General features: G+C 49.7%; 5 protein-coding genes across 5 annotated transcripts; 2 read left to right on the top strand and 3 right to left on the bottom strand.

Moving 5' to 3' along the window:
- Positions 1 to 1,350: 1,350 nt before the first annotated feature.
- Positions 1,351 to 2,825, top strand: BDW70DRAFT_165152 (Zn(II)2Cys6 transcription factor domain-containing protein; the record flags this gene model as incomplete). The annotated part of the gene is made up of 2 exons (XM_073741664.1): positions 1,351 to 1,407; positions 1,512 to 2,825. The coding sequence occupies 2 exons, from the start codon at positions 1,351 to 1,353 to the stop codon at positions 2,823 to 2,825; spliced, it is 1,371 nt and encodes a 456-aa protein (XP_073590562.1).
- Positions 2,826 to 2,970: 145 nt separating this feature from the next.
- On the top strand, positions 2,971 to 4,146 carry BDW70DRAFT_46544 (uncharacterized protein). Its single transcript, XM_073744068.1, has one exon. The coding sequence runs from the start codon at positions 3,116 to 3,118 to the stop codon at positions 4,004 to 4,006; it is 891 nt and encodes a 296-aa protein (XP_073590561.1). The 5' UTR covers positions 2,971 to 3,115; the 3' UTR covers positions 4,007 to 4,146.
- BDW70DRAFT_145980 (acyl carrier protein) lies at positions 4,134 to 4,348 on the bottom strand. The gene has a single exon (XM_073738517.1). It carries the CDS (start codon positions 4,341 to 4,343, stop codon positions 4,149 to 4,151), a length of 195 nt encoding a protein of 64 aa, XP_073590560.1. The 5' UTR covers positions 4,344 to 4,348; the 3' UTR covers positions 4,134 to 4,148.
- Positions 4,349 to 5,569: 1,221 nt separating this feature from the next.
- On the bottom strand, positions 5,570 to 6,311 carry BDW70DRAFT_145978 (uncharacterized protein). Its single transcript, XM_073738516.1, has one exon. The coding sequence runs from the start codon at positions 6,219 to 6,221 to the stop codon at positions 5,955 to 5,957; it is 267 nt and encodes an 88-aa protein (XP_073590558.1). The 5' UTR covers positions 6,222 to 6,311; the 3' UTR covers positions 5,570 to 5,954.
- On the bottom strand, positions 5,591 to 5,779 carry BDW70DRAFT_154708 (uncharacterized protein; the record flags this gene model as incomplete). Its single annotated transcript, XM_073739909.1, has 1 exon — positions 5,591 to 5,779. One exon carries the CDS (start codon positions 5,777 to 5,779, stop codon positions 5,591 to 5,593), a length of 189 nt encoding a protein of 62 aa, XP_073590559.1.
- Positions 6,312 to 10,402: the final 4,091 nt, after the last annotated feature.

Genomic DNA, 10,402 nt, shown 5'->3' with positions numbered 1-10,402 from the left:
TGTACGGTCGAACTCGGGCGTTAGGTGGCTTCCATGGCCATCCAGAATAAGCAGACGATACCCCCCCCCCCCTCCTCCCCTTGTACGGCCATTTGTGGCCGGAATAAAGACGTTTTGAAGCCAGCGAAGGCCAATTGCATCTGTAGTCCATCCATTGGCACTCATTTCAATCCTCCAACTGCCAGGGATCGTGCCTTCATCAAACCATCCCTCTATATGGACTTTTCCTTTGAAGATAATGGTGGAGGGTATTGGCCACCCCCTAGTATTGATGCATTCGATAGTGGTAACCCATTCCCGATTTCCTGGCTGTATAAGCCATGGTTTACCAGGCATTTCTGCTCTAGAAACCACCTTTGTTGTTGCAATAAGACCCATAGCAAACCCAGTTTCATCAAAGTTGTAGATATCCTCATCCTGGATCCCCCACTGATCTTTGACCTTTTGTACCTCATTAAACCATTGACCAATGACCTCGGGATCTTCACAGAGTGGTCTCTGGCGATCAATCCTCCTAGCAAATTTTGCTTTAACCTCCGGTCGCCGTTTAGTAAACTCAGTAACCCAATTCTTCCCAATTGGTCGGGACGGAGTTGAGGATCCAGCATCCAGTATAATTTGGGCCATCTCCCGCACCTGGAATTGCCTAGGGGGTGCGCCACGTATATCCAAAGATACTATCCATGCTATTAATGCCTCCTCCTGGAGTTCAGATAGCCTGTGGTTGTGGTTGCGGAGCTCTGCTCGAGAAGGGCGTCCCTTTAGCCGATCACGTAGGGTTTGGAGGGGTAGATTGTAGGCGCGTATAGCTTGCTCAATATTGGAAAATTTTCCGCTATTCCAATCGTGAATTGCGCATTCGACCCTGCCCTCTTGTTATATTAATTCCAGCTTCGTTTTATGCGGTTTTCGTGGCATGGTGGTTGATTGAATATAGGGGGTGGTAGACGCATTAGAAATTCTGAGGTTCTACGGCGGACCCGGGAAATACGTTATCGTTTCGTTTCTCTTTCCTTATTTAGTTAGTTAGATTACCTCTATTTCTCTTGTATTTAGTGCAGCTTCGCTGCTAGATTCAATGAATCAGACCTTCATATTTCGATGGGTGTGTACTGAATATTATGTACGTTACGGAAGTTCGACACCAATCTCCAGGCGGGGTTGCTTGGCGCTAACCAACACAACCTCAGCGCCAAATCTCCAGACCTCGTATTCGAGATTATTTCACTCTTCGCAGAAAGGCACCCATCCACCCTCATCACAGCGGGGCCTCAATCACTCGCCTCGAACCTCACAGTTACGTACCTTACCTCTGCTTCAAGTGGTGACTGGGAGACCTTCGCTGTTTCAATGGTTGGCGTTCCCCGCAGCACCAGCTGTCGGGAGTGTCTGCAGCGGCGCGTCAAAGTAAGTCAATGCTTCCAGTCCACTGTCTCTTTTCGACCCCCTGGGCCGTTATCTTGCATCGGAGACAATTAAGCTCCCCCTTTCGCCTGCCCTAACCGTCCTAGTGTGACCGAACCCGCCCAGAATGTCGCCGCTGCCAGACCCGCGGAATTCGCTGCCCCGGATACCGCAGAGCCCTCAAGTTCTATAACCAGACAGTGGGTAAAGGCGATTTTACCGATGCGCGCGAGATTAAAAAGCAAGAGGCACAGCACAACCCCGAAGCGACACGTACGCATGCGTGCGCCCTTATTCCCCGACCCAGCATCGACGGAAACATCATCGCAAGCCTCTCGGGCAAAGCGCTGGATCGTCAGACAAAAGAAATCTTTGAATACGTAGTGCAAGCGACCTTTCCAATGTTGTTTGCAACATTTGCGCCGCGCCTCGAGCCAAACTGGCTGGATTTCATACGATACCACCAAGCGGCACAGACCGAGCCGATTGAGCGAGCAGTCAGAAGCCTAAACACCTGGTACCTCGGGGTAAAGAACAAGGACCCGGCGATTGTCGAGGAGAGTCGGTACATCTACGGCGGTGCCCTGCGCTGTCTTGCAAAACTAGTTGCCGACCCGGTCACCAGAACCTTGGACACAACTGCTGCGAGCGCGGTCATGCTAGGTATCTTTGAGATGCTGGACCCGCTAACGCCGCACTCATGGCTGATCCATTCGCGGGGGCTAGGCGCGCTGTTTCAAGCGCGCGGCGCGCGGATACATAGTCAGGGGTTTCCACGGGCGATCTTCATCACGTTCCGCTCGTTCCTTCTCGTGGACGCCTTTGTCCGGAAGGAGCCGTCGTTCCTCGAGCAGGACGAGTGGCGCGCTGCGAACCTGGAGGCGAGTACGCACGAATATCGAGTTGGGACCGGCAATTGGGTTAGTAGGATCGTTGAGCAGACGTTTAATGAAATCGCTCTTGGGCCCGGATTCCTATCGCAGACTACCGCGCTCATCAAGAACCGCGACGGAGATGATGCCTCGCGCGACGAGCTGACGTCCTGCATCCAACATAGCCGGGGTATCCTGCGCAATCTCCAGCGCCAGCTTGCATCTGTATCAGGGCGAGAAGGCAAATCGACTGAAATTGGCAAGTTGACCGACGCCAACGGCGTGAAGGAAGACGTCCAGGTGACCGCTGTCCACTGTCTCCAGGGCCTCTGCTCGGGGCTTGCATTGCTCGACCAGTTGCTCGTGCTCCTGGAAGCAGACAAGAAGCGCACGGGCCAGGGCCGCGTTTCGGAGATCGATTGGGCTGAAGAGATTCCTGCGACGAGCGAGACGATCGAGGGGCCGTTTTCTGCGCCTGATCGACCGCTGGATTGGCTGGATCAGATTTCGATGTCCATGGGGACGTTGGCTATTCCGAGTAGCACCTGAGATGCGAAAGTGTGCTTTTTACTAAGCAATATAACTCCCGGCGACATTGCTGGAATGTTTGGTTCTCAATCTCGCCACTGAGCCAGATACCGACTCGGATGCAGGCCGAATGGCTCTTCATTGGGCAGTGGATGACACGCATGAGGGCGGCCCAACCACACTTGGTCTAGCGGCTCAGAAGGGGGATATACCCGCAGCCAACCTGTTACTCGCTGCCGGCGCGAGTCTACACGCTGGGGGGTAGGAACAATACACCCTTATGGTTGGCCATTGAGGAAGAGAGGGAAGGCATGGCGCGCTTCCTGCTCCACGCTGGTGCGGATCCGAACGAGACGCCCGAGCAGTACGCGCGCCTGCCGTTGGCTGTGGATATGGGGCTATATTGCGTTCTTAAGCTCCTCCTTGAGCGAGGAGCTGACCCGACGTATGTTCTGCCCTGGAGCGATAAACCGCTAGACAACGCCGTCTACAAGAATTACTACCGATGTGCAAAGTTACTCCTTGATGCAGGGGCACTGGCGGTATGTGAAACAGATGATCTGACTGACATGCTGTACCCTCTTATTGTCATGGATGACGACATGGCGATCGCGATCGCCGAGAAAATGGCAACTTCTGGGACCCCGGCCTCTTGGTTTACCCTCCACCTTGAGTCGATCATCGTCAAAGGCCTCGTCCAAGGCTTCGAAAATCACGCGCAACTCATCCCCCAGCAAGCAGCTGCGCAATGCAGAGCTCGAGGAGACCGGTTTTTTGCGAGCGGACTCCCGGAGTGCGGACTTGATGCAGCCAGCTTGGACTACCTGCAGTGGGCCAAGGATTTCGATGCCCTTTGTGATTTGGGGAGTGGGATTCAGACTGTCAGTGGGACTGGGGCTGGCACGGCGACTGCGACGCCGACGCCGACGTCTTCGGCCGAGGAGGCGGATGAGACCGAGACCGAGACCGATTTTGACGATGTGCCAATCCCGGCTTCTACCGCAGACGATGCGACTCAGACCGGTTTCGAGGAAGACGAAGACGTGGCCGAGCAGTCTGACTCTGCTACTAGTACTGTGTCCAGCACTCCGGAGGATACTCCGACCCCAACACCAACGGCCGACGCGGCCAGCATTCTTTCCTCTTCTTCCAGTGTGATCGTTCTAGCTGGTTTCCTGGCTTATCTGGGGTATGCATGGTGATTGCAGCATCACTGGTAGAAGCTATTGGTTCGAAGAGATGTATTTTGTGGCGCGCGATTTTTATCTTAGGATGAACTATGGACAGTGCTTCCTTAGTACATTACAATTTCAATGTAAGAGAGACGGAGGAAGTCGTGCGAGCTTATGGTGAAACCTGCTGCGCGGGCTCGAGCAGCCACCTTGATGGCGACATCGAGTCCCCACCGAGGTGGTAAAAGCCGTCGTCCACATTGATAGTCTCTTGTGGAATCTCCAGCGCGGCAGCGAGAATCACTTGGAATGTATTTTCTGCTTCTCCTTCCACGTTCCGAATACAGTAGTTCAGAAGCGACTGCATCCGAGTACCTTCCATCGTCTTCCCCAATTGGATCACCCGTTAGCAAGGGCCACCGAATGGCGACACGATCCTCCAGATGTGAACCATCATGGGATGGTCAACCACAAGAGGACTCTTCGGACTCTGACTCAGACGTACCACTTCCGCCGGACGCAAGCGGGGGATCAGTCAGGTCATATTATCGCCTCCCAAGTCATCGATCTGCACCCCGAATGGACACGGAAGAGAATCAAAGCGAGCAATATCATTGACACATAGCTCAATTTTGCACAGGTCTTTTGGGTTTGCAGTAAGGTGGTGCAATAGATCCTCTTTATCCTAATGCCAAACACCATATCTCCGGCAGACATAGCGACCGACAGCCGGTTGATGTGGGAACTTTGGTGCAGATGCTTAAGGAGCAGATTGACAAGGATCTAGATCATAATCTTACTCCAATGAGGTTTCGTGACTCATTCAGTGTGCTGTTCAAAGTCACCAGTGCCACGTATGGGTACACGATTGTTGGAAAAGCCACTACCTCGCAAGGCTGGAAGGAGGTGTCGCGCGCGGCTGGAAGGAGGTGTCGCGCGAGGCGGATATCTATCATATCCTTCAGCGCGCACAAGGATCAGCGATTTCAGTTCTCCTAGAAGCGATTGGTGTATGCTGATGCATCAAAAGCGGCTCCGCGTGTCATGACCGCTGATCACAACGACATGGTGCAATGTCCGACATGGGTTATAATATTGAAGCCCGTTTAATTTATGGAAAGCTTGCTAAGAAGGTCATTGTTGTTGTCGAGGTGGGTTAAGAGGAGGAGAATCCAGCATCGCTTTAACCAGCCAGAAGTACATGGTCCTACGACATGATTTCTGCTCTCACCAACTGCCTCATAAGACTGGATTTGAGGCTGCTACTCTTGTCCTGTTGAAAACTGCTGTGGGCAAGGGCTGTTAGAAAGCGCGGCAGATGCGGTAGATACAGAGAAGGACGAAGAACAATATATGGCTGTGCCCTAGCCCCAGCCCTAGCAGCAAGCAAGTTGTCTGCGCCATTTGTCCTCAATCCACACTTCCTTCCACTCCGATCGACCTCCCATCAGCTTCCGAGTGAGCTCTTAGCAACTTCCCCTGAGTTACCGTCAAAGAAGCTGCATGTGAAGAGCCAATGGACCTGACAGGTCGCCACAAGACTGGTACGCTGGGCCACAAGGCTCGCTTTGGCTTGGAAATGTCAGAAGAGAGTTTACTTGTTCATTTTCTGCATCATCTGCTATCACTGCTTTGCCTGAGCATGATCAGCTGCCGAGTAGCTGCTATTTCAGCACGGTCTCGCCGCATGGCATCTTCTACGAAACCCATGGCAGCTTCTTCAAGGCCGAGCATGTATTCCTGCGCAACCTGAGGTGGCCAGTCGGTAGGTGGTCCGTATTGGGGCAAAAGACGGACAAGCATATCATGGTTTAATCTTAACAGTCACTGCTGGTAGATTTTAACGTATCGCCACGTTGTATCAAAGCTCGGCTCCATGACCGTGTCCTGCGCGATTCTCCATGACTGGACGTCAGGGGCCGACCCGCTATCATCACCATCGGCTGCTGCCGCAGTTTCTAGGCCATCATCCGGACGATCACATGTAAGCTACTTCGAAGCATTTCTTCCTGCGGAAGCTGTGACTGCAAAAGTTGAGCCATCCGCATCTGTGCGAGCTGTGCTGCGCGCATCTGAGCCTGGTATGCCTGGTGGGCCATAAACTTTTGCTGTTGAGATGTTCTTGTTTGCTCCTGACTGCCATCATCGTGCCTAGGAACACTGCTTTGATATTTTTTGGCACCTGTGGCAGCTTCTGAGCCCTCATCTCATCGCTTAATTCAAGCTCGCCAGTTGGTTGAGGCATTAGCGTGCTGGCCACTAAGGTGTGCGCTGCGTTAAGAGTCCGGGTACCTCGCGATCTTTCTGTTTCACTAAATACTGCGATATTCGGTGTTAGGTAATCTCTTTTGTTGATCTGGAGTGGCCCAGGGCTGGCTCTCTTTAGATTATTCGAACGCCGTTATAGGGCTAAACGGGAAGATGGATTCATGATTTTAGCCTCTTAGGGGAGTGGACGTTCTCTGGGGCGCCCTTGCATTTTGTTTCCAGTAGAAGAAAGGAGGTATTAGATACTTTAGTAGGAGCTGATTGCGACTGCGTAGTGTTCGTTATCCCAAGGCCCAAGTCGTGTAACAAATAAAACAGCTTGAGTGCGATAGTTCTTGAGGAAGTTTTGTTAACATCACTATTTGACAGAATTTATCGTCTGATCTAGGGGAATCAAGTTTCTTAATATAATCCTAATTTCTGTTTCGATGCGACCCACAAAGGGTTCGCAGGAAAGACACACGTCCACAATCCATGCCAGCAGTAAATAATCCTGCGATAACACCACAATTTGGTTAGAATCTGCAAAATCTGGGATGGCCAGCTGTCTCCTTTGAGTAGCCATCTAAGGAGCAAGCTAACTATAGACGAATGCTAAATTTCTTAGCTAGTTGTGACGAGCTACGCCCGAAGTTTGATTCGAGCATTGCCCGAATTATGACGAGCCGGATAAGCCGGACATGCTGGACATGATCGACATGATCAACAGCACGATCAACAACATGATCAACAGGATTAACAAGATCAACGTGATCAACATGATCAACGTGACCAACGTGACCAATATGCTCGAAACTGATCAACACGCCCGGAGTCCAATGGTCCGAGCTTGCTACCAAGCTTGCCATTCAGGCAAAGCATATAAGAAGCTCGACGGTTACTGTTTATTAGTTCTTTAGCGAATTCTTCTCTAGTCCAATGCTACTTGTTAGTATCAACGACTCTAGCTCGTGACATAAGAATTCGCTCGCCCATACTATAACAACGGAACAGACAGGAAGGCACTGATCTGGAGATACAGGAGGCCCCAGCTTGACAGACAGGACTATAGATATTGGAGGCTGTAGTCAGATTGACTTATTAAGCATGTTAAAGCACGACCAGATATATGAGTAATGGACAGATACACTGCGATGCATGCCAACATTTATACCAGATGATATATCAGACAATAATAGGTCGAACCGCTTGACAGACACAATAGGAGATAGTTTAAATACCACCAAGTTAATACAGCAGCTTATGGACTGTATCACACAACTCGAAAAAGGTTACGGCAACCAAACTGGCAAGGGCCATACTTCGGCACAGGCTCTGGAATCAACGGAACCACGCCCAAAGCTACGAGATCCTGAGACCTATGATAGAACAAAAAGGTCATGGTATCCGCAGTTTAGAAGCAAACTTCGAGCAAAGTTACAGATAGACGTACTTGCAATTGGGAGTGAATATAACTAAATATAGCATGCATTTGGCTGCCTATCAGGGGAAGCCGCTGCACAAATACTGCCATGGATAGATTGATATGCCAGCAACAAAGACAAACTCAAAGACAATACCCTTGAAGCTATGCTTAAACAAATGGACTTCTATTTCTTGGATCGAAACCTCCAAGAAAAAGCTGTACATGAGCTGGCAATAATTAAGCAAGCAAATCAACCATTCTCAATATTCTTGGCCAAATTCAACCGACTACTTATGGAAGCAGGAGGGCACGAATTGTCACAGGCTATGGCCTGGGTCTTGGTTATCGGCAATGCCCTCAACCAAAGGTCTAAACAAGGTTACATCTGTCTGAACCAAGGTACGGAAAAGTCAAAAGTGTTGACGTATGTCCAGAAAAGTTGATAAAAGTGAGGAGAGAGGGTTCATGTTTCTGTCTTTTATTTGTTTCTCTAAGCTTGTGATACTCGTTTATACAGGACAGCTAGTTGAAAACAATACTACCTACGCCCGTGACACGAATAGGCTGATAATATGAAATGATCATACATGGACCGTGCCCTAAACCGCGAGATGAAGGATCGATTAGTGACGGTGGAAAAGAAGGAAGATTTTGAACAATACTGCCAGCAATTACAGCTTTTTGCTGACTGCATGGAGGAGAAACAACAAGGCAATCCCAAGTTCTTTAGAGGAGTGCCCTATCGTACACCTCAATATACGCCAAGATCTACTCCTACTCCTACGCCTACTAGTTACCCAGCACCAGCCATTGATCTAATAGATTAGGAACCAAGTCCTGCTATGTCTCGCACTCAGCGCCATGCCAAGTAGGTAGATGGAACAGAGAGACAGAGATGAATAAACCAGAGACTTTGTATATGCTGCGGAGCAAGTGGTCATATAGTCCAAGGATGCCCCTACGCTCCCGCAGTCCCGCCTACATGCACACAAGCCTTAAGGGTCTCGGAGCCAGTCCTGGAAGATGAGGAATCCACAGATAAACAGGACCAGGGAAAAGACAATGCCCAGTGAAGAGACTCTCACCTGGGCGAGTTAGACAGTTAATGCGAATGACAAGTTGGCGGCCAGAAAACCCAAAGGAGATGAAGGAGATTAGTCAAACAGACAATGTCCTGAAAGGATACAACACTTTCAGGAAGATAGTTAGGTTTGACGGTCCTGAGTTTACAGTATCTTTAATTGTCAATAAAGAACATGTTTGCAAGGCCCTGATTGATACTGGATGCACCTCCTACATGATAATTTCTGAACAACTTGTCAAGAAGCTTCAACTAGAGCATGAACGGCTCCCGCAGCCAATTGAGATGGAAGACTATAAAGGAGAAAGCAGCAATAACAGCACTATTACCAGCATTATTAATATTGATGGCCACTACCAGCCAGCCATATATGCTTATATTGCCCCACAGCTAGGTAACGGCACAGACATGATTCTAGGTACACCCTGGATGCAACATCAACGAGCCAACATGGACACCAACGGACCCCGCCTGCAGTTTGTTGATGGCTGTTGTGTTGAGATGAACAAGGAACCATCCCCAGTGGCAATCCACCGCGTGAATGCCGCTGCCATTGCAGCCTGGATAAAATGGCAAAAGAAGGGTCACTGTGTACAAATATCTATTGTGAGCCTGAAGAATATTGAAAAAGCATTACAAGATAAAAAGCATACCAACCCCCGAACAAAGCTACCCCTGCACTACCATGAATTTCTACATGTCTTTAACTGCAGCAAGGCTGACCAGCTACCACTACACAGAGAAGGGGCAGATCATCGGATCGAACTCCTTACTGGCCTGGATGGAAAAGAACTCGAGGTCCCCTGGGGACCCTTGTACAGTATGTCCCGTGATGAACTACTAGTACTATGGAAAACCCTTACTGAGCTGCTAGACAAGAATTTTATCCGTGTCAGCCACTCATCTGCAGCAGCTCCAGTACTACTTGTGAAGAAGCCAGGCGGTGGTTTACGGTTCTGCACTGATTACCGCGCACTAAACGCCATCACAAAGAAAGATTGTTATCCCCTGCCCTTGATAAATGAAACTCTGGAACGTATCTCTAAGGCTAAGTGGTTTACAAAACTTGATGTCATTGCTGCCTTCCACAAGATCCAGATCCATCCTGGGGTTGAATGGAAGACAGCTTTCAGGACTTGTTTTGGGCTATATGAATGGTTGGTCACTCCTTTTGGGTTGGCAAATGTCCCAAGTATATTCCAATGTTATATCAACTGGACCTTACATGACTTTCTGGATGAATTCACCTCTGTATATTTGGACAATGTATTGGTCTTTACCAACAGCTCACTGAAGGAACACCGCAGCCATGTACGGCAGGTCCTTAAGAAACTGGGCAAAGCAGGCCTGCAGCTTGACATTGACAAATATGATTTTGAAGTTAAATCCACCAAGTGTAAGACGTGCTCTAACGTCGGGATTCTCTAGCTACAACGAAGCGATGACTATTAACGATAATCAACCAATAAAGGGGACTCAATTGATACTGAGGATACCGAAAGGATTGCTTGGAGATCTCTATGTACATGGCAACCAGGAGGCCCTTCAAATAACCCCCCGCACGGATAACTCGGCATCTCCAAGCAATACCGCTGCAGTGATGAGTTGGTGATTGCGTACATCACAGCATCCTACTGCAACATCATACTGGGTTGATCCCGGTACGGCTCTG

Source organism: Aspergillus foveolatus (genome assembly GCF_047715535.1).
Source record: "Aspergillus foveolatus strain CBS 279.81 unplaced genomic scaffold BDW70scaffold_216, whole genome shotgun sequence".
NCBI lineage: Eukaryota > Fungi > Ascomycota > Eurotiomycetes > Eurotiales > Aspergillaceae > Aspergillus > Aspergillus foveolatus.
Note: the sequence above shows the minus strand (reverse complement) of the source record. Positions and strands in the feature narration are given on the sequence as shown.

Bases quoted from the DNA above. Each gene is read 5' to 3' on its own strand.
- BDW70DRAFT_145978 (XM_073738516.1), bottom strand. From the start codon at position 6,221: ATGCCTCAACCAACTGGCGAGCTTGAATTAAGCGATGAGATGAGGGCT.
- BDW70DRAFT_46544 (XM_073744068.1), top strand. From the start codon at position 3,116: ATGGCGCGCTTCCTGCTCCACGCTGGTGCGGATCCGAACGAGACGCCC.
- BDW70DRAFT_145980 (XM_073738517.1), bottom strand. From the start codon at position 4,343: ATGCAGTCGCTTCTGAACTACTGTATTCGGAACGTGGAAGGAGAAGCA.